The following is a 23,404-nucleotide window of genomic DNA, read 5'->3' on the forward strand; positions in this document are numbered from 1 at the left end:
CATGGGGACAGAGGATGTCTGCCCATCACAGCCAAGTATCTGTCCCCCTGTCCCTCATACCCATGAAATCAACATTCTCCCATAAAAGTGGTGGGGGTCGGCTGACGGCTCCTGGCGCTTCTGCTGCAGGGCCGGGAGCTGCTGGCATGGCCCTGTCCTCCCACGTGGCACTGCTATCTCCAGGAGGCTGCCAGTGATGGGAAGAGACCGCAACTCAGTCAGCCTGACACACAGGGCAGGCGGGCTCAGCCTTAACTGCGGGGAAACGCCCCCAGATGAGCAGGGCACAGCCTTGCGTCGGTGGGGATGACAGTAGCCGAGTGACCTGGCCCTTCCCACAGCATAAGGATTGAGGGTTCTTGAGTAAAGGATGCACTGTGACAGCTTCACCTCGCCCTACGGAGGGCATGGGCGGCGGCCAGGCAAGCAGGACACAGCAGCGGGCAGCGTCCACACGTGGGCCACCATGGGTCCCTGGATGGCTCTTCTCTCCCAGTGACAGCAAAGGCTGATGACGGCAGGTGGGTGAAGACACAGGCCTGGGGGGATGGCCTCTTCTGACGGCACGCAGGGTGGGCCGGCAGAACGTCCCTTCTGAGTTGAGCTGAATGCCCGGAGGCCACCACTGTGGACGAACCACCGCAGCGCTAGTCCGGATGGCCAACGGCCACGCTCGAGGCAAGGCCTGTGGCCCCTCCTTGCCTGCTGGGGGCCAGGAAGAGGCACAAGCACAGTCTCCACAGGTTTGGGGTCGCCCGTCACACGAGCATTCCCACGAGGGACCCAGGGCAGCCGTGCCTTGGGCTGGAACTGCAGCAGCGATGGGAACAGCCGGGGGCGGGTGGGGGCTCCGCGGACACCTTCCCCTTCCAGACCGCGAGCGTCACCTGCTGAGGCCTGGAGCCGCTCCAGGCGGCCGAGGGACAGGTGCTCTGGTAGCCTGGGCTCTGCAGAGAGGCAAGAGGGGTGAATTCTGAGTCTTGGTCCCAAGGCTGTGCGCACCCATTCTGCTGAGAGAATGAGAGACACACGGTCAGTCTCAGGGATCCCCACAGGGCTGCCTGAGTCACTCTGGGACGCACTCACGACTGTCACCTCCTGCAGGAACTGCTAGACTCAACTCAGGACATGGCCTCATCCTGAGGGCACGTCAGGTGGGATCCACCCCCAGCGAAGCCACACAGAGGCAAGGGGTCTCTGCGTAGGAACGAGCACCTCTCCTTTTCGGTACTAACAGAGTACCGTCCTCCCGTCCCACCATCCCATGGAAGAACCCAGGGGCCCCAGGGATACAGGCCATGGACAGGAAACCTACGGGCCTCCTCCCTGTAGCTGGCATCCTGTGCAGTGAGAGCTCAAATGCCGTTCTGTACCCAGAGACCCTCGGACATAACAGCTCACTCACTGCCCCAGAGAGGGGAGGCCCCACCCCACAGGGACCGGGCTGGTGTCGTGCTGGATGTGTCTGGCTTGTGTCCCCTCAGCTTGCTGCCTTGGGTGTCACCACATGGATGGGGCCTGCATGGCTTCTTACTGACAGCCCATCGGGGCCCCAGATGTGCACGGGCCCTGCAGCTCTGACCGGCGTGGGGAGCAGGAGGAGGCCGGCGGCATGCACTGTCTGTTGGGGGGCCGTCCCCAGGTCAGCCCACTTTCAGACCAGGAGGCAACGGTGGAAACGCCGGCAGGAGCAGGTGTCTTCACGGCCTCCACGGCTGTCACACAGGTGACAAGCTACGTGCTCTGGCTGGCCTGCCTGGGTCCAGGTTCCACATGAATCGTGCAATATCCACGTGTGATTTCAAAGCAGGCTCCTTCCTGTGAGGCCTTTTAAGTGAAGCTGTTTCTCCTGAAAGACCAGGATGGTAAGCCGGTATCTGACGTTGCTGGGCCTGCTCAGGCTGAGTGGCGTGCACCTGTGTGCGTGTGCACCTGTGTGCGTGTACACCTGTGTGCGTGTACACCTGTGCGTGTGTGTACATCTGTGCACGTGTACACCTGTGTGCGTGTACACCTGTTTGTGTACCTGTGTGAGTGTACACCTGTGCGCGTGTACACCTGTGTGTGCACCTGCGCGCGTGTGCACCTGTGTGCGTGTACACCTGTTTGTGTACACCTGTGCGAGTGTACACCTGTGCGTGTGTACACCTGTGCACGTGTACACCTGTGCGCATGTACATCTGTGCGCGTGTACACCTGTGTGTGCGTGTACACATGTGCGTGTGTACACCTGTGTGTGTACACCTGTGCGCTTGTACACCTGTGTGGGTGTGCACCTGTGCATGTGTACACCTGTGCGCGTGTACACCTGTGTGTGTGTGTGCACAGCATGTTCCATGTGCAGTCAGCTTGCCCTCAGGCGTGCCACTTACCTGGGACAGCAAACACATGTGTGTGTAAAGAGGGCTGCTCTTTTTCACTGTGAACCTTTGTTATCAAAGACAGCACAGCACAGCACAGCAAAACTTTGGAGGAAAACAGGTCTGAGTCACGACACACGGCGGCGCCCAGTGGCCGCACGTTACCTAGCGTGGAGCTAACTGCGCCTTGGCCGCCGTAGGAGATCCTTCAGGAGGGGCCTGTCGCTGCTCTGTGTGGCCTGGACCGGAGCCTTGTGCTTCGCGCCCCTCTGCAAGGCGAGGAAAGACACTGAGCGGTGCCACCCGACACGGGCCACGTGGGGCTGCTGAGCTGGCACCCATGGGCACCAGGAGCACCCGGCCTCTGCCTGCACCATCTGTGGGCCCCAGCAGGAAGAGGCTCTGAGCTCCTGTTAAAGTCTGCACGGGGCGTCACGGAGCTGCCAGGGCAAGGGCTTGGGGCCTCTCCGGGAAAACAGACGCTGTCCCAGCAGGGCCGCTCCCATGGGCAGCCCAAGCCCAGACTGAGGCAGCCTCCGGCTCAGGGACAGGTCACGGCACCTGTGGCAGGCAGAGGGTCTGAGTCCCTCAGCTGGAAGGTCCACGGGCACCTCTGGAATCCTGAAGCCACACATCCGGCCACACGCCTGCTTCCACGGCAGCCAGCCAGCCCCAGGAGCCGCTCTGCCAGGGCCCCGCGGCCGAGTGTCCCGAGGCCAACGTGTTCACAGAGCTCCACCGAGATCGTGCAGCCAAGGCTTAGTCTATCCAAAGAATAAGGGAAGCGCAGGAGCTGAAGAACCGAGAGCTTGGAACTGCAGGTCCGAGCGGGCAAACGTCCGGGCGAGGAGAAGCAGGAAACAGAGGATGAGGCTGTCAGCCTTCCCAGGGAGAGTGACGGAGACGTGAACTGCATGCAGACAGACACACAGAGGGGTGCCAGCACGCACTTATATATGTGAGCCGCACATATATAACGCATACACCTGATGCCCGCAAGGTTTTCCTTTTCTGTAGGAACAGGTTAAAAGGAAGCCATCCTTCTGAAGTCACATATGCCCACGTGAGGACTGCTGACATGTCTATTCCTCCAAAGCTTTGCGGAACGCAGGTGGTCTCAGCACCACAGCGTGTCCGTGCGTGCTGGGCACTTTGTGTTCAGGTGCGCGCCGGCCCTGCCTGCAGGGGTCACGCTGGGGCCCGAGGCCTCGCAGGGGCCAGGACAACCTCCGTGGCGTCTCTAAGCAGCCGGGCTCAGCTTCTGCACGTGCTCAGAAGCAAATCAGCTCCCAGCGAACTTCAGCGATAGTTACAATGTTTATTTGTATCCCAGAGTTCTTAAGGACCTCCTTTGACTTATTAAAGTGCTCCTCGTAATTTCATCCTAAATGTTTTCAAGTATGAAAACGGTGAGATGAAATTCTGTAATTTAATCTAACAAATTCTGATGACACTAAATTGGAAACATTTTGATTCCTATTAATTACTTGGACTTAAAAAAGGACTATGTTGCCAGTTAAAAATAGTGTTTAAAATGTATAGAAGATGTTATTGAAGGGAAAAAAAGTCTTTTTCTGCTCTGGGCATTTTTCTAAGCTGCATTTGGTAAAACAGTAATACCAGGTACGTATTTCCAAAGCATCACTGATTCTGAGGCATGCGTGAACAAAGGGTGGGACGAGGAGGGTCCCCACTGGCGTTCCCACAGTGCCCCAAGCACACGGCGCAGGAGCACACGGCTAAAAGACAGAAGGCGACTTCACGATGCGTGGCCCCTGCAGCCTGCAGCCTGCACCCTGACGAGAGCTCTGACCACGGACGCCACCACAGGAAGTGGCGTGTGAACACCTCTACGTTGCCCAGAAGGGCCAGGGTAGCCATTTTTAAGGCAAATTATTAATAAATGGCTTTTTTAAAAAACAATGAAGTCTTCATTTAAAGAAACGTAAAAAGGGAATTTGGTCAAACATTTGACACCAAACACTTCTGTCCCTGTGTCCAGCTGTGTGGCTCAGCCTGGCTCCCCTTTTCTGAAATACGCATGGGTCCTGAGCACACCATGTGATCCTAGCTGCCCTCAGTCTTTCCAGCTGCAGAATGGGCACGGAAGTGGGTGCGTGAGGGAGGAGGCCTGGTGGTCCCTGCTCTGAAGGCTGCGGGCGTGGGGGGGGCGTGTGCTGAGCTCAGGGCCTGGGTGACCACACCTTCCTGCCTAGGGACCCCTCTGACACCTGTGTGAGGGGTCACATGGCCGGCTCTCACTGTCAGCTGTATCTGAGCCTTCACGGGTGGGGTCTCGGGCTGTGTGGACGGACGCTGAGGGAGAAACCCTGGTTACGTGTGACCGATGGAAAACAGCCCACCATCAGTCTGAAGGTGAAGTGGTGGTGGGCTTCCTGATGTGGGGCTGCTGTGCCTGGCGGCCGGCGGACGCTGCGCTAGAGCGTGTGGACTCGGGGTTCTGGGGATGGGTGTAGCCCTGCTGCCCCAGGTCTACCGCCCCAAGCACGCGGAAGGCAGGGGAGTATCACCTTGTTCCGTCAGAAACTCAGGCTGCTGGAAGTCTGAGAAAGCATAAAGATGGTGGACTGCTCGACAGAAAGGCACTGGCTCTTAGTCTGAGTCCCGAGGTCAGTGGCCACACACACAGGGGCGTGTGAACAAGGTGTGGGAGTTTAGGCAAAGCGGTCAGAAGACGGAAGAAAACAGGAAGGAAAGAGAAACAAGAGACAGAGCGGCGTTAGTCAGAGGCTCACCACCACATGCACGTTCACCTGGCCACTCTGGACAGACACCGGTGCCCCCGCCGCCACCTGCCAGCCCTCCACCCCCGGCTTTATGCCTCTGCAGGTCCCTGTGTGGTTTTTTATAAAGGTTGCTGGGGCCCTTGTGGGATGCTGAGACCCACAGCAGAACAGGGGCTTCTAAACAAAAGGTGAGACCGGGAGGGTCCCGACTGGCATTCCCACAGTGCCCCTGAGGCCCGCCCACCCTGGGGACGGGCCGCAGAGCGGAAGGCCTGTGGTCAGATGCGTCCGGGGCATGGCTCTCGGCAGCCCTGACTCGAGGCTGCATGCACACTGTCATGAAGAGCCCAGTCCTGGGGGAGAGGCCCTCCTAACCCCCCCGAGTTCACCTCCTGTGTGCTCCGGCGTCTCTGACCAAGCACCACTGTATCGACGAGCACCCCGGGGCCAGGTAGGGCTAAGACTCTCAAGCCACACTGCTGTGGCCACAGCTGGGGACCCAGCGGACACCCCCAAGCTGTACCTGCTTGCTCTCGGTGTCAGACGCCAGCCCTGCTGCCTCCTCTGTGCACGGTGTCCTGGTGACCTGCCCGTCTGCCACGTCCCCATGTATGGGATGTGGTTATGACATGTGTCCCGTGCACAGAGCCCCGTCATAACATGTGTGCCCACTGTGGAGCCGCACGGCTGAAGGGCTCAGGAGCCAAGAACCATGCTTTGAGAAAAGCGCCATCGGATAGCTGCTTCCCAGGCCATCGCAGGGCTGGGCAGCCGCTGCCTGGCGCCAGCAAGTTTCCCTGAAGCGTCGGGGACCGTGGAGTCTCAGCCTGGGCCCCGGCTCCTGCCGCACTGGCTGGTCACAGGCAGGGCTCCCCTCCCTGCATAGAGGCCCCTCGGTGGGACTGTCTCAGGGGCAGCTGACACGTGCATCCTGCTGCATTTCTCCTGCCCGTGGTCCCCCAGGCAGTGGAGCTGTGTGTGGACATCTTCACTATGCTGAGAGGGGGTTTCCTCACTGTGAGCTTTGCTCGCTCCGATTTTACAAACTGTGGCAGGAGGCATGAAGGAGGGACTGCCAGGAACTGGCGGCGTCAGTTTCAACATTTTAAATCGGCACCAACGTCCCAAGAAAGCTTTCAAGCCAGGATCCCATTCTGACTGCTGGAGCGGGGGTGGGTGGGGCTGTGTCCCCAAGGAGGGCGACCTGTTTTCCCTCCCGGCTGGGAGCCAGGCCCTGGGTGTCTGAGCTGCAGGAGTGAGTCAGGGCTGGGGCCCTAGAACTCCCTTGCTCCCTGTCTTCCTCCCACCTGCGCGGCTGTGTCCGTCCTGGGCAGCCTCACACCCTGCAGGAGTGGCCACTGCCGGGGCCTCCCCACCCCTTGTTTCCCCACAGGGCTTCTGCCCTGCCCAGTCCAGGGCCCCACCTCACAGGGCAATTAGAAATTTTGGGGAATGGGCCAGGCGTGGTGGCTCACGCCTGTAATCCTAGCACTTTGGGAAGCTGAGGCAGGCAGATCACAAGGTCAAGAGATCGAGACCATCCTGGCCAACATAGTGAAACCGTCTCAACTAAAATACAAAAATTAGCTGGGTGTGGTGGTACAAGCCTGTAGTCCCAGCTACTCAGGAGGCTGAGGCGGGAGAATTGCCTGAACCCAGGAGGCGGAGGTTGCAGTGAGCCGAGATCGCACCATTGCACTCCAGCCTGGGCAACAAGAGCGAAACTCTGTCTCAAAAAAAAAAAAAAAAAATTGAGGGGAATGCAACTTGAAAACCTGCATTGTTAACAGAGCCCTGTGGCAGGTGCGGTGGCCCCCCGAGGGCAGGCAGGCTTCTTGGGACAGCAGCAGAAGGCACGGTCACTGTCCCTGATCTAGGGCTGGGCTGTCCCCCAACTCCAGTCCTGAGCTTGAAGCCAGAGCCCAGCTGCTGCAAAGGATGTGGGGCCGGGGGCCGAGTCCTCACACCTGTCGAACCCTGCACCTGGGTGGGGGGCGCTCGACATCGTCACATCTTCCCTGGACCCAGAATTCTGCTTGTGGCTAAAACCTGGGAGTGTGAAAATAAGCAGCCCCACCAATACCAGCATTTCCCGATGTTAATGGTTCCCTTTCCAGCCAAATTTACCATCCTTAAAAATTATATAATTCAACCTTTTAAAGTAATGATTAATTTCAAACAGTCTTGCATTTACATAAAATAATTTGCCTTTTGTATGAATCTTTTTCTCTTATTTGTGTCTCATTTCAGATGACTGTTTAGGTTGAAACATAAACATCAGTCATATCAAATTTCCCTGACGTTTAATATCATGCATCACCGGGAATCTCATTAGCGACACTTGGACTGATCATATTTTCATAAAACCCAAACCTTTCACGCTATCTGTCAAAATGGTCATCTCCCAGTCCTACGGCCAGGGCACTGAGGCACCCCTGCCCCCGGCCGGGGACGCTCCGTACCTGGACTCTCTCTGTTGCCGTCGGCCACAGCTGCCGGCACAGGACTTTCTTGAGGACGTCGGGAAGGAGGCTGACGGTCACCAGCAGCACGATGGCCAGCCAGGCGGGCCCGCTGGACAGCATCTGGATAAACACGTAGTACATCCTCTGGTAGTTGAGGAACGGCCTGAGGGGCAGGGAAGAGAAGCCGCAGGTGAAGCCCGTACTCCGCGGGGACGGCCTCTTTACTCACGGGAAGGGCTCGTTCGTCCTGGGAGTTTGCACTTTTGTCAGTCAGAGTTGCTTGGCAAGCCACGTAGCCTGCTCTGAATTTATCACGTAAAAAATGAATGTAGAACCTCCCGGCAATGCTGGGGTCAGAGGAACGAGAGGAGGAATTCTGTGACACCATTTCAAAGGGAAAATAGAAGTCTCTGAAGTTCAGTTTCACAGAAGCAAAAAGAAAGGGACTGAAACGGGGATGTTTTTCTATCCCGACGCCTCGGCCATCAGATGGGAAGGGTGTGCTGGGCGCTGGCCGTCAAAACAGAGCGGGCGATGACGCCCTCCTCGGAAAGAGGATAATTCAAAGATGATGTCTTTGTCGGGCTCCTTGAGCTGGCAAGGAGGTGGGACCAGGGACCCCACAGCCAGCCCGAGCCCACAGAGCCACTTCTATCCCTGCCTCCCGGTAAGGATTCCTACTCGCCTTCCACATCCGAGGCACTACGGACAGTGGCAAAGACACAGAGATGGGGCCCACCCCAGGAAGCACAGTGAACTGGGGTATGGACCACGGAGGGAAACAGGAGCGCGCGTGGTGGGTGATGGGGGGACGAGGAGCTGCTGGCAGGCCTGGGACGGGGCTGCGGGCACCCATGAGGTGCCGACGGCGGGCAGGACGATGGGTCTTGCGCCAAGCGGGGGTGACGCGGTGAGCTCCCAGCACGTCAGAGACTCGGGGTCAGTGTTTTAGGAAATGAAGCAAGAGGCCAGGGCTCTGGCCAGGCGGACGGGCCGTGGGCCCTTGGCTCCAAAGCCCAGGAGCAGTCAGAGAGGTTTTGGGATGGAATCTTCATATTCAGCCACAGCCTTAGGGGCTGCTAGAACGCTGGGCTCTCTGAGACCAGGCCGGGCTCGCTTGAGCCAGGCGGGCTTCTCTGGGGCAGGCAGGTGACTGAAATCCTTGAAGCTCGGCTCTCATCTCTGGGACTGTGTAATGCGACCCGGGGCCACCAGGGGCCGCTGGCTGAACAAGAGATTCTGAAGGGACGCTTCCTGAGCTGAGAGTCCCGCCCAGGTCAGGGGTCCTGAGGGTTTCCCTGGTCCCAGGTCTGCAGAGGGCTGGGGCTGAGACTGGGATCCGGTCTGGGGCCACCACCCAGCGTCGTTTCCTGGCTTCCCGTGACAGTCTCTGGACTGACCACCCTGCCTATATCGCTCTCACCAGCTCATCACGCAGCCACCATGAGCTTTTTAAAACAGCCACCCAACTCTGCTGTGCTCTGCCCACAGCCCTCCAATGACTCGACTGACCACGGCAGCCTCAAGCCAGGATCCCCACGGCCGGCGGTCCAGGAAGCTACCCTGCCTGCTCTGCAGCCTGGTCCCGGCCCCTCTCCGCTGGCCACGGCTCCCACTGACTGAAGGACCTCCCCTCTGCCCAGGCCTGCGCTCCTCCTGCTGCTCCCCCAACCAGAAGCTCCCCTGGGAGTCAGGCTGCCGTGGGCAAGGTCTGGCCCTGCCACGCACATGCCCGGGCCCATCTCGTCTGTGGTGCATGAGGATGGAGTGAGACAGGACCTGTCAGATGCCTGGCTGGCGCCTCGTTGTGGGAGGCAGTTAGCAGCTGGGACTTGCTGTGATGATGCCCTTCTTCCAGATTTCAGTTTAAATGATGACTTTTTCTGAGAAGTCATCTCTAGGCTTTCAATCTACACAGGTCCCCTGGTGTAGAATCCTGGTCTGTTCCTCCACAGAACTCATCACTAGCTGTTATCAGTTAGCATCTCTCTCCTCTTGCAGGTGCAGGTCACAGGAGCAGGGATACCCCTGTGTCTTGCCCCCAACTGTATCCTAGGACCCCACATGACGCTCAGCACACAGCAGGTATTCAACGGACACTTGCCCCAACCAGCAGCCTCGCTGGAAAATGCGTCTTCAACCCCTGATTAAAAAGTAGTGCTGGACGATTGAGGTAGTAACAGTCACGTGATAGTTACCAGATTATCAGCTATTTATCAGATATTTACCAGATCACTCCGCCCCAGAGGAGCGAAAAGACGACGTAGAACAGCAGTGACCCCCAGATGACAAAATGGTTGATCCAAGTCCAGTAGTGTGTGTCTAATGCAAGCTAAAAGAAAAAAAAAAGGCAGTGAATGGTGTCATCCGAGTAGTCAGGATCGGTGACAGGAGAGAGACCCAGCAATGGCGACTCGATACCCACACAAAGCCGCTCAGGAAGGCAAAACCACACCTCACACAGCCTGTGGAGAGGGGGGCGGTGGTGAGACCACAGTCCCGGATCCCAGGGAAAGGGCCACGGATCATTCCCAGATGAGGGTGTGGGGGCCATGGACTAAGGCGTTTACATCACCACTGAAGAAAGTCACTTCAGGCCAACGTGTTGTTTATGTCACTACCTAAGAAAGTTACTTTTTAAAATGTATTTATTTGAGACAGAGTCTCTCTCTGTCGCCCAGGCTAGAATGCAATGGTGCGATCTCAGCTCATGCAATCTCTGCCTCCCGGGTTCAAGTGCTTCTCCTGCCTCAGCCTCCCAAGTAGCTGGATTACAGGCGTGCACCACCGCGCCTGGCTAATTTTTGTATTTTTGGTAGAGACATGGCCATGTCGCCATGTTGGCCAGGCTGGTCTTGAACTCCTGGCCTCAGGTGATCCACCTGCCTCGGCTTCCCAAAGTGTTGGGATTACAGGCGTGAGCCACTGTGTCTGGCAGAAAGTTAGTTTAGATTCAGGTGTTGTTTATATCACTATCTAAATAAATCACTTTAGGAATGTTTTGGTATCACTTTTTAAGACTCAGTCTGACAGGTTTTGAGATTTCACAATGATATATTCTGTATAGAATTTCACTGGACTTTAAAAAGAGTGAAGGTTTCCAAAATACATTAATTTGTTCCAATTAAAATGTATTTTGATGGCGCTGGGGGGAGGGCTACTTGCCACTGAAAAGAATTCTAGCCTGAATTCTCTCACCAAGAGGTGGCGCTCTCCTGAGGGTTCCTTCGACGTAGCTCTGGGGTTCGCATACGGGGTGGCCGGGTGTGCTGGGTGGCTGTACATTACTTTCTAAACAGCAGGATGAGGATGCCCAGGGGTGCCGCAGGAGTTGGCCCGGGCTGGGTGCAGGGTGGCTTCCAGCCTTAGTACGGAGTTGTAATTCAGAGAGCTCAGAGGGGTGAGGCCTACACAGCAGTGACTCGCTGTGGCTGGGGGGGACGTGATCAGAGCACTCACCTTTAGTGTGACTGAGCCTGGGAGCACTCACCTTTAGTGTGACCGTAAACACCATCACAGTGAACACCAGCGTCCCAAATGTCCAGTTTCCAAATATCTGTTTAGGGAAAATAGTCCAAGTCATCTTGTTTTTATGTAGAGTTTTAGAAAATACATCTCATTTTTCTTGCTTGCCAACACTTCAAACCCCAAAGATATAAGAACTACGTTTTCTTATTATCACGTAAAAGAAGACGCAACAGCCCCCGCTCCTGGGGCACGGCAGGACACCCCAGTTTCCCAGCTGCGTCTTCCACCACCAGTCTGTGGCTCAATGAGGGGCTCAGAGCCCACCTATCCGGAACTTTCTGCCCGCTCTTGACTCCGGCCCTGCTCAATGCTCTCAGCCACAACAGATGTCGGTTGGTCTCAACGTCTCAAACTAAGCACAGAAACTCGCTCACAGCTGGCATTTAAACATCCATAATGCGAACCTGGGGACCTGCGAACCTCCTTTTTCTGTTTTGCACTTTATGTAGAAGAGACGGACGCCTGCTTACCCAGCTACGCTGCACAAGTTTCAGGAACAGTCTTGTACATTTGTGTCTGTTCCCTTCTGAACTCAGCTCAGACTCCTGCCTGCTGTGGAAGAACAATGACTGGAATGTTCTGGGAGTGAATGATCAGGGAAAACAGCCGGGCACCCACGCAGAGGTGGAAGCACGGGGGCTTCTCATGGGGGAACCTTCCTCAGGAAGGGAAGACAAGCAGGCAGGCAGGACAGAGCTGGACAGAGCTGGACAGAGGCTGCCCTGCATGTGGCCAGAACCACAGATCCGCCAGCAGCCACACCCAGGAGGCCACGGAGGAGGGAAGGCCAGCAGGACCCACCAGCTGCCAGCTGGTAACATAGCACAATGCAGAGGGCACTGAGGTTTGGGGAAGCACAGACACAGACAGACCCCTAAGGATGGCACAATGGACCCCTCAGGACCACTCACTTTGCCCATGTGGATGGCACAGTGGACCCCGAGGACCACACGCTCAGCCCATGTTGATGACACAGTGGACCCCGAGGACCACACGCCCAGCCCATGTTGATGACACAGTGGACCCCTGAGGACCGCACACCTCTCCACCGCACATGAGGCACAAGCCTGCTACCCAGACCCCTGCCTTGGGGAAAACCCCTGCCTGGAAACTTTGTCCCACGAGAACAGCTCTCCTTCACTGTGGCCCATTTCTGGTTCGTGGGATCCTGTGAACTGTGCCTCTCGGGGAATTCTATTTTCTAAACAATTAAAAAGTTGTAATACAAATGGCTTTTCTTCAGAATTCACTTGTGACCAGAACAGTCTACCTATCACTACAGCCCCAACTCAGCTGGGGTGAGGGCGTGGCTAAGTCCTCCAACACGGCCAGCGGGGTGACACTTTACTCGCAGATCCTAGAAAACGGTGTTTGAACTTTTGTAGTGAACACCAGCTTCCTAGGGCCCGACCCACACATCCTTGAGTTCATCCTTCACTTGTTCGTCGTGATCGGACGTGGGCCTCTTCCTTCGGGCTGGAAGTACAGGCCCAGTGTCACTCAGCTCCACACACGCTGTGGTTCTTGGCCTGGCCGTGGCAGAGACATTTCTAGGTGTGGGGCCTGCTGGCTTTGGATGGGGGTGAGGAGCTGCCGAGTCACAGGACAGTGGCCCATGAGGAGGAACACCCGGCCCCAGTGTCAGCAGAGCCAGGGTGAGAGGCCTGTGGTGCTCTCTGTTCATGGCTTCACTTCTGGGGCAGAAGACTTCCTGACTCTAGGAATAGTTGTGGCTGGGCAGCAGCCTATGAGCGCATGTGGCCAGCATGGTGCTGGAGGGCAAGGCTGCTGTGCTGGCACTGGAAGCCAATGCTGTAGGCAAATGGTGAGGGCAGCTTTGCACCCAGACAGGCACATCAGCTAGACCTGGAGGAAAAGCCCCTCGGGTTGCCCGGCTCTCTGCTTCCTCCCCGGGCCCCGCCTTGGCCATCCCAACACAGAGCTCTGAAAAAGCTGGAGGGCAGCAAGACACCAACTCGAAGATGTCCTGTTAAGCAGCGTGTGTCACCAACAGCGTCACAGGTGACAGCCACAGCCAAGTCACACGGCCTCCTCACCTTCCCCTCCCCTGCTGTGGGCTGAGATGCTGCCTCTCTACGCTCCCTGCTGGGGCTCCTTGGGTTTGGGGGTCATGGCAGAGCTGGGATGGGGATCAGGCCTCCGGATGCCTGCCCTGCAGAGCGCATGGGCCACAGCTGTAAGCTCTCCACAAAGCACAGCTGCGTGGCCCCAGAATCGGGCATTCCAGTCAGGGCCCCGAGAAGCGCCGACCCCTCACTGCGCTGTGTCCGCTTCCTTTGGAAGCTGGTTCGCCCTGGAGCTATTGTGAAACACATGTCTGGAAAGCCCTCTTATTCCCTCGGCTCCCCGAAGTGGGGGCCCCAGGTGAACTGCCATCACATGGTTTGCTTTGTCCTCACTCAAATCTCATCTCGAACTGTAATCCCCGCATGCCGGAGGGAGGGCCTGGTGGGAGGTGGCTGGATCACGGGGTGGACGCCCCCGGCTGACCTGAGCACGGCGAGTGAGCGCTCTGGATGCGTGAAAGCGTCTCGCGCTTACCCCTCTGCGCGCGCTCTCTCTCCTGCCGCCTTGTGAAGAAGGTTCTTGCTTCCCCCCTGCCTCCTGCCATGATTTTAAGTTTCCTGAGGCCTCCCCAGCCATGTTTCCTGTACAGCCTGCAGAACTGTGGGTCAATGAAACCTCTTTTCTTTATAAATCACCCAGTCTCAGGTAGCCTTTTAGAGCCATGTGAAAATGGACTGATACGTGCGGAGAGTTTATGACAATTGCTGGTCGTTATTTCCAACTGGATTCCGGGGGTGGCAGGCATCCCTGGGACACCACTGGGACACCAATCTTCTTTCTCAAAGGGCTGTTCACAGGAAGCCCTTTTTTCTAAGTGACATCAACACCATCCCCAATGAGGTTCCTGTTTCGGATTTCTGTAGGACCCCAACCTCGCATGACAGGCACATCTCAGCCGAGACCCTCAGCAGAACTGCCTCTGGGGCTGGCCACCCTCCACGGCTGCAGGCTCAGCCCCTTCCCCCACTTCCTCCCTCCTTTGAGGATGAGTATTCCTACAGGAACTTTTCTGCTCAAGCCCTCAGATCCAGACCAATGTGACTTTTACGTGTAAACATCTCCCATGGCAAGCATAACTTCCGCCTTCTCAAGGTCTCGGTCACCAGCAGCACCCGCCGCCCCCGCCACGCCCGCGCAGACCCTGCGCCTCCCGCCCCCGCCCACACGCAACCGCTCCCGGCTCAGCTATTCTCGCTGCTTCCCACGTCTATCAAAGCATATTCCAAGCATTTCGGCGTTCACCTAGGAACATCCTGCTGTTCAATGAATAACTGCTGTCTTAGCGTTCTCATTTGTGGCATCAAAATGAGAAGTTACTCTGGCTTACGACGTCAGTGCAGAAAATGCTCCACTGGTGAACTTTTGAAAAAGGTGTCCATAATTCTATTGTTCCTTTGGGGCCACACAGGATCTAGAAACATTCCTATAGAATAATTTAGGTCTTTAAAACAAAGCAGTCCTCACCTACGAACAATCAATTCCCGAGGGCCTCTGCACTGGGACCCCGTCAGGAGCATCCTGGTTGGAAGGGAAAATTCTCAGGGGTGAGCTCCCCAAACCCCAATTGCTACCTAAGGACCAAGAGGGCTGTCAGCCACCAGAACTGTCCTCAGGTTGCCTGAGTGCTGGCATCACCCCGGGGGTGAAATGGGTTCCGCGGGGGCTCAAGGTACCTTCCAGGATGCAGCTGGGGGCTGGAGGGGACAGCCGGAAGAGCCCGGGTAACAGAAGCTAGCGAACCCTCGGGTGACCACCAGGTGCAGCTGCCTGGGGACACGTCAGGGCTCCAGGGACCTGAGGAGGTGGAGACATGGCAGAGGTCCTGCTGGGAAGGCCAAGAGAAGCCCCTGGCACTGCCTCACCAGCACCTCGTTCAGAGGCATGGCCAGGCAGCCTTCCAAGGACAGTGGCGGCCGTGTCCCCGCCCCTGAAGGCGGGCCATCTCCAGGGGCTCTTGGGAGGCACCTTCACATTCATGCTGAAATTCGGAACCAGAACAACCTGGAGTCCACACCAGCCAACACCACGAAGTTCCGTGCTGGACATCTGGGTGTCACCAGGCCCTGCCCCTCAGGAGCTGACCCTGCGCAGGGCATCGAGTCTGTCTGACCCTCTTTCCTCAACTTTCACAGGATCTGAACGTCCAGCTGAAAGGGTGGCTGTAGAGGCCCAGGACGACGCTTGTGAGAGAAAGCTGGGAAATGGAGCACGGGACAAAGGGGACTTGCCATCGCTATCGACAGGTGGCGGGAGCCTGGCACCTCCGTGGGCAGGACACTAGATCTTAGTTCTTTTTAAGGTCTATGCAAGATGCTTACCTAGCCCAACCCGGAGAAAAATCTTATAAAAGACACCAAAGAATCAACAGGTAGCTCTATTTGACTATGTTCATGGCTCGGTGGCCTTCAGGAATTATTCAAGTAAAATAAACTAAGAGAAAGAATACATTCTAGAAAAATGTAAAGTTTTTAAAACAGTGAAATAACATTTGAATGGATTCTCAAGCTTGACCTGGTAAAAACGGATTTAACTTTTAACGAAGGATAACAGCGGTGTTTAGCAGTGAGAAATGAAAGCGACTAGGCAGGTAGACGGTGCACAGGACACGCGGCAGGACTGCTGTGCTTGAACCCAGCAGTCTGAGGGGCAAACACAGAGGGAGAGAGAGGTCAGGCTAAACAAGAAACGAAGCAGAGTTCTGTTTAGGAGTCACCCAGAAGGGGCTGCTGCAGAGGGACTTTCTCTGAGGTCAGCACTGGTGTTTGCTTGTTCGGTTAGTTAACAGCTGGGACGCTGAAGTAGGGATGGTCTCTGGCATCTACTCAGGGCCTGGTGCGGCTCTCAGGTAGCACAGCTCCCCGGCGGGCCTCCCACACCTGCCTGTGCTGCCTTTAATTTAAAGCCGAGGGAAGCTCCCATGAATCCAGTCAATTCGGAGCACATCCCGGACTCCATGGCCAACCCCGACACGGACACCGCAGGGACAGGCCAGGGACGTGCCAGGATGCGCACGCACCCTCCTAACACAGAGCGAGCTCCAGGTGCGAGGGCAGCAGCGGCTAACAGCGTTTCTACCGACAAAGCACACAGAAGTCACGTGTGAAAATATTTTCGAGAAATATTTTTTTGTAACACACTCCAAAACCACAGAGACGACAAACCCACAATTGTCTTACCATATGTGTGTTGGTAGTCATTATCTGAGGGTGGGAAGGGAAGCCAGTGGCAAAGGAAAAAGCAAGATACAAATAAAACAAAGCCCAGGGATTAGGCAACCAAGCAGAGCTGAACGTCCGTTAGAAAACTACGCATCTATTCAGTGCAAAGGAGACAGACTCACGTACGGTACTCGGGGAAATCCTCTAACACGGGCTCACCGTGGAACTGACTCCCGCATTAGAAAAGCAAGGTGTACGTGGCGTAATTGTACCACTAGGTAACCAGCTGAGGGTGAACTGTAAGTTACACAGATAAAGTCTGAAAAACCTCAGCAGGACGTTTCCTCACGGCGAGACTGAGCACTCAGGTAACGCCATCTTTATGCGACCCGTCGCTACGCCCAGGTGGGGAGCGACCCCATTGGGAAGTCGCAAGGGCTGTACTGAATTAATGGCTTTGACAAAATAAGCATCCGGGCCCGGGAGGGTTTACTCCTAAGCAGTTAAGTCAGCGCGGCCGAGCTCCGTACCCACCTGCCCGTTGCTCGTCACGGTTGTGTTTTCAAACATGAAATAAGCACCAAAGAAGAACACCAGCGCGTCAAACAGTCCCAAGAGCGTCCAGTAGATGAACACGCGCCAGCGCAGCAGTGCGTTCTTGGCGATGTCCCTGTGTGAGCAGAAAGGTGCACAGAGTGTGTCCTCGAGAATCCGGGCCTGGCGCCTCCCCGGACTCTGGGTGGCCACCCCCGGACGTTGTCTTGACGTGATAAGATGTGCGTGGGCAGTAAACACCACGTTTGTGCTCTGGCCACAAATGCAGAATGTTCGTCACAACCAGCTAAACTTACTGGGCACCCATGTCCTTGGCTAACTTTCATTTGGCTATTTTCTCTCTCATATTCACTGCAAGATCGTCACAGGCAGAGATGCCGCCTGTCGTTATAGGCAGAGATGCTTCTGGTTCTGAAAGTAACGAACGCGGAACACAAGGCACACATTTGACATTTATCGAGCTTGCAACCACTCCTGATGTGATGCCTTACACCTGTTCAGAGAGAGGATGTGCAGGATTCCCTCAGACATGTCTAGAACAGCATAGGCGCTCCTGTTTTCTTAGACTTATTCCCGACTATGAAATACGTACAACAAACTCAGAAGTTTGCCTTCTTATTGCCGTCCTTAATCACCTACACTGGTTATTTTTGGGTCTGAGCTGTCAAGATCCCACAGAATGGCCAAATATTCAGATGAGGGCGGTGAGGCCGATGCATGGGTCCTGTAGATCCTGGGCAGGGGAGTGAGTGGTCTTGGCTGTGGTGGTGGATGCAGGAAGCATACGTGAGGAGGCTGCACAGACCTGAACACACACACAAGTGTCATGTACACACACACGCATGTGAGGCTGCACAGACCTGAACACACACACGTGTCACGTACACACATGCATGCGAGGCTGCACAGACCCAAACATGCACACGTGTCACGTACACACACGCACGCATGTGAGGAGGCTGCACAGACCTGAACACACACACACGTGTCACGTACACACAGGCACACATGTGAGGAGGCTGCACAGACCCGAACATGCACACGTGTCATGTACACACACGCATGCAAGGCTGCAGATCTGAACACACACACGTGTCACGTACACACACCATGCATGTGAGGAGGCTGCACAGACCTGAACACACGTGTCATGTACACACACGTGAGGCTGCACAGACCGAAACACACACGTGACGTACACATGCACACATGTGAGGAGACTACAGACCTGAACACACACACGTGTCACATACACATGTACACGTGAGGTGGCTGCACAGACCTGAACACACGTGTCATGTACACACACATGTGAGGCTGCACAGACCGAAACACACGTGACGTACACATGCACACATGTGAGGAGACTGCAGACCTGAACACACACACGTGTCACATACACACGTACACGTGAGGTGGCTGCACAGACCTGAACACACGTGTCATGTACACACACATGTGAGGTTGCACAGACCGAAACACACACGTGATGTACACATGCACACATGTGAGGAGACTGCAGACCTGAACACACACACGTGTCACATACACACGTACACGTGAGGTGGCTGCACAGACCTGAACACACACATCACGTACCCACATGCACACGAGGCTGCACATACCTGAACACACGCGTGTCATGTACACACATGCACATGTGAGGCTGCACAGACCTGAACACATACAAGTGTCACACACGTGTACACGTGAGACTGCACAGACCTGAACACACACACACGTGCCATGTACACACATGCACACATGTGAGGCGGCTGTACACACCTGAACACGTACACGTGTCATGTACACATATGCATGCAATGTGAGGCTGCACAGACCTGAACATGCACACACACGTGTGACATATGCACACGTACGCATGAGGCTGCACAGACCTTTAACACAAACACACATCACATACACAGATGCACACATGTGAGGCAGCTGCACAGACCTGAACATGCACGGACATACACACACACGTGTGAGGCTGCACAGACCTGAACACACACACGTGTCACATACACACACACATGTGAGAAGGCTGCACAGACCTGGACACACACGTGTGTCATGTACACACATGCACACGAGTGCAGGCAAAGCTGGGTGATTTGAATGGGGGAAGGGGTGAAGGGCACAACATCACTGGATATGATGCTGGACTGCAGTTTCTCATGTGTCACCGCTGAGGGACACAGGATCGGGGCCCACAGAATCTCTCTATTATTTCTTACAACTGTAAATGGATCTAAAATTATCTGAAAAATAAAAGTTTAACTTATATGGTTTGACTGTGTCCCCACCGAAATCTCATCTTGAAATGTAGCCCCCATAACCCCCATGTGTCCCGGGAAGGACCTGCTAGGAGGTAATTCAATCACAGTTTTTTTTTTCCCGTGCTTTTCTCATGATAGTGACTAAGTCTCACAAGATCTGATGGTTTCATAAAGGGCAGCTCCCTGCACACGCGCTCTCGCCTGCCGCCACCTAAGACGTGCCTTTGCTCTTCCTTTGCCTTCCACCACGACTGCGAGGCCTCCCCAGCCATGTGGAACTGTGAGTCCATCCCTTACACCTCTTTCCTTCATAATTTACCCAGTCTCGGGTGTGTCTGCACAGCAGACGAAAACGGACTCAAACAATTTAGAAGACAATGGAAAACACTAACTTGGAATCTGCCAGAGACCTTGGGGGGCATTTCTGAAGAGCAGAAAAACATCTCTTCCATACCATTAAAAAAATAAAAACCTTTTGGGGGAAAAGACACACTGAAGCCAGAGCCGTTAGTTTTTCTTGTTCCTCACTGGATGGAACACACATGGTTGTAAAGAATAACTTAGGTCACAGATTTTCTGGGGTCACAAAGAGGAAGACGCCTGTACCCTGGCTTCCTCAGGACGATGAGAAAGCTCAGGAAAGTGCAAACTGGCTCCAAACAGACAGTCCAAATGCAGCGTAAACCATCCAGCGAGACAGGAAGAATCCCCGTTTGAACTATGTTGCTTCCAGTTTAAACCGGCTCCCGACCAAGCAAGACTGTCAGCAGATGCCGAATGCCTCTGGCCCTAACTGAGGTCTGCCGGGCGTGTGTCGGAAGGAACCGCCAGAGCGCTGCCCAGCTGCTCCCTCTGCTCTCAGGAGAGGCTGTCTGGAGGACCGTACCTGTACAGGGCCGGGTCTCTCTTGAGCACGTCGATGCTGACGTGCTGCTCCATGAGGCTGTACAGGAGGATGGGGAGGGAGGTGAAGCTGATGTTGTACAGGGTCAGATACGCCGTGTCGTACAAAGTCTGAAAGAGGAAAGTCACGAGGAAGGAGCACCTCAGTGTGTTCTTACAAACTTTTTAGATCTTTAGATTAAATATATTTATTTGCAAAGAATCACAAAACAAGCATAAAATGCATCTGAAATGCACAGAAAGACCAGAGCACTTTTCAAAGCTTAATGATATCAACTAGGGTCTGTGATATAAACTGTGATTTCAGGATGAAAGTTACAGCTGGCAAAAAGCCTAACGCTGACTCATCCCATTCTGTTAGCACTAACTTCAAGAAAAAAAAAGGAGGGAAAGTCATATAAAGCGTCAGCGATTCTGACTGCCGTCTTCAAGCTTCAGTGTCTGGTCCCGGTCACTTCCCACGAGCGCACACGCAACAGAAGGAGATGTCCATCCGGGGCAGGTGCCCAGAGAGCCTTCACCCCTCCCGGATGGGAACTGTCTTCCTCCCCTATGGGCACGTTGCAGCCGTTAACGTGCCAGTGCTGGGTGGCCCATGCCCATGAGGACCTCAGAGCTGGAGTTAATCCTTGCAGTGGTGTCAGGAAGCCTGGCCTGGCACTGCTGGGCCCTGGGGAGGCCGCAGCATCACTGGCCCAAGACTCAGAAGACCTGGAGCCAGTTAACTCCCTGGCACCGTGGCCCCTGCCCCGTCCCTGACCCTTCACCCCTGCCTGCTTCTGGACATCCTGGAATGCTGCTCATTCCCAAGTCTCCCCTCCCCCTGGCAGCCACCCCTGGGGGAAGGAAAGGAAGGCTGAGACAGCCTGTCCCTGAAGACCCTAGGACTGACCTGTTGTGAAAACCCACAGAAGAACTGGTATAAAAACTGGGGGAAGATGAAGCAGACGTTCTGGAAGACAAGGCACAGTGGTTAGTTCAGAAATGGGGCTGTGGGAGGTGCTATCACCTACCAACACGGCCTGCCCACGCGGGAAAGTGATCCCGCGTGCCCAGCTTTCTGCAGAACAGGACTCACGGGCTCTGGAAAGCATTCTCTTATTTCAGGGGCAACTGAAATGCACATGTGCCCATGTCCTGGCCGCTCTGAGGACAGATAATGTAAAGGGGGAATGCGGCAGGGCAGGTATCAGTACAAACAGTGAAGAACTGGATCGCACCACGGATCAGGATTCAAAAACACCCCTGCCTCAGACGTGCCACCTGCTAGGTCCTCACTGCTGTCACACTCAGTTCTGTAGACGGGAGGAAAGCTCTAGGGGGTCTCCTCCTGGCACAGCAGGCCCTCCTCATCCTCGGGGGCACACTCCCAGACCCCGGGGGGGATGCGGAAACTGCGGATGGGTATGTGTGTTCTGACACATACATACCCATCATAACATTTAACTGATAACGTAGGTGCAGTAGAAAGTAACAGCAACACAGAATAACCATAATAACACAGCATAATAAAAGTGATGTGACTGTGGTCTTGCCCTCTTCCTCTTAAAATACATTATCGTGCTGTATTCACCCTTCTCCCTGTGATCTGTCAACCTGGTCACTGAGACAGCTGCAGAGTGACTAAGGTGCGGGCAGTGTACACCCAGCGTCACACGCTGGACAAAGGGACGAGCCACATCTCGGGAAGGACAGGGTGGGACAGCGGGACACTTCATCACGCTGCTTGGAATGGCAAGCAATTTAAAACTTAGGAATTGTTTATTTCTGCAATTTTCCGTTTGACATTTTGGGCCTGGGTTGACTGTAGGTAATGGAAACTGTAGAAAGCAAAGCCATTGCTGAAGAGGGATGTCTGCAATCAGATTCCCCCTCCTTCCTGACAGGGACGGCTGAGGGGGGATGTCTGCAATCAGATTCCCCCTCCTTCCTGACAGGGACGGCTGAGGGGGGATGTCTGCAATCAGATTCCCCCTCCTTCCTGACAGGGACGGCTGAGGGGGGATGCCTGCAATCAGATTCCCCCCTCCTTCCTGACAGGGACGGCTGAAGGGGGATGTCTGCAATCAGATTCCCCCCTCCTTCCTGACAGGGACGGCTGAGGGGGGATGTCTGCAATCAGATTCCCCCCTCCTTCCTGACAGGGACGGCTGAGGGGGGATGTCTGCAATCAGATTCCCCCCTCCTTCCTGACAGGGACGGCTGGGGGGGGATGACTGCAATCAGATTCCCCCCTCCTTCCAGACAGGGACAGCTCGGGGCGGGATGACTGCAATCAGATTACCCCCTCCCCCTCCTTCCTGACAAGGACGGCTTGGGGCAGGATGACTGCAATCAGATTCCCCCCACCTTCCTGACAGGGATGGCTGGCGGGGGATGACTGTAATCAGATTCCCCTTCCTTCCTGACAGGGATGGCTGGGGGGGATGACTGCAATCAGATTCCCCCCTCCTTCCTGACAGGGATGGCTGGTGGGGGGATGACTGCAATCAGATTCCCCTTCCTTCCTGACAGGGATGGCTGAGGGGGATGACTGCAATCAGATTCCCCCTCCTTCCTGACAGGGCCAGCTCGGGGAGGGGATGACTGCAATCAGATTCCCCCTCCTTCCTGACAGGGACGGCTCGGGGAGGGGAGGACTGCAATCAGATTCCCCCCTCCTTCCTGACAATTGCTTCTACTTTGAGATCAATGATCTCTTGGGGGATCAAGTGGCTCAAACAAGGGTGGGGCCACCCTGTGCATGCTCTGCTGCTGAGACCGAGACACAGAGCAGCCACCTCCTACCTTATAGAAGAAGTACTGCACGAGCTCAGATATCCTGATGTAATAAAAATGCCCGTGGACAAGCAGCATCTTCTTCAAATGCTTAAACTTCGGAATTGCATAGTCGCTGTTCCTGGCCGCCTGGCGGCCTTCCTTGCCGATGACACCTAGAAGGCGGAAGGGAAGGAGCTGAGGACACCCTTTCTGCACACCACACCTGGGCAGGTACAGGAGAAGAACCGACGAAACCACCATCACGAGCCTTGCTGGTCACACACGAGGGTGGTGACAGGGGTGTCCTGAACGCGCCACCCGCGTACTGTCAAGGGCCTTTGTCTAGCGGAAGGGTGACCTGGCCACTAGGACATGCCAGCAGCAAGGGCGAGGCTCACCTATGCCCACGTGCGCTTCCAGAATCATGCTGACATCGTTTGCACCGTCGCCAATTGCTAAGGTGATTGGGTGCTCTTTTGAAAACTTGATTAATTTGACAATCTGCAAAAGAGAGAAATGCAGAATTGACTGCCTGTTTCACTTCTGAACAGGTTATTC

The 23,404-nt window shown here is 55.3% G+C and overlaps 1 protein-coding gene across 14 annotated transcripts in view; it reads right to left on the reverse strand.

The window, feature by feature from the left end:
- Positions 1–663: 663 nt before the first annotated feature.
- ATP11A (ATPase phospholipid transporting 11A) overlaps positions 664–23,404 on the reverse strand; it is a 180,580-nt gene continuing 157,839 nt past the window's right edge. Inside the window, exons 21-31 of one of the 14 annotated variants that reach the window (XM_064361861.1) lie at positions 23,245–23,347; positions 22,874–23,019; positions 20,979–21,038; positions 20,070–20,197; positions 16,881–17,016; positions 16,365–16,388; positions 11,063–11,128; positions 9,801–9,904; positions 7,570–7,735; positions 4,892–4,978; positions 876–947 (exon numbers count right to left, since the gene is read on the reverse strand). In XM_064361861.1, coding sequence (XP_064217931.1) covers positions 4,901–4,978; positions 7,570–7,735; positions 9,801–9,904; positions 11,063–11,128; positions 16,365–16,388; positions 16,881–17,016; positions 20,070–20,197; positions 20,979–21,038; positions 22,874–23,019; positions 23,245–23,347 — 1,011 coding nt within the window. In that variant the 3' untranslated portion in view covers positions 876–947; positions 4,892–4,900. Of the gene's footprint in view, positions 2,630–3,182; positions 4,979–7,569; positions 7,736–9,800; positions 9,905–11,062; positions 11,129–16,364; positions 16,389–16,880; positions 17,017–20,069; positions 20,198–20,978; positions 21,039–22,873; positions 23,020–23,244; positions 23,348–23,404 lie in introns of those variants that run through there. The other 13 variants (XM_064361862.1, XM_064361860.1, XM_064361856.1 and 10 more) reach the window with 13 other exon arrangements.

Source organism: Aotus nancymaae, unplaced genomic scaffold, assembly GCF_030222135.1.
Source record: "Aotus nancymaae isolate 86718 unplaced genomic scaffold, 86718_ANA_hifiasm-v0.15.2.pri h1tg000044l, whole genome shotgun sequence".
Taxonomy (NCBI): Eukaryota; Metazoa; Chordata; class Mammalia; order Primates; family Aotidae; genus Aotus; species Aotus nancymaae.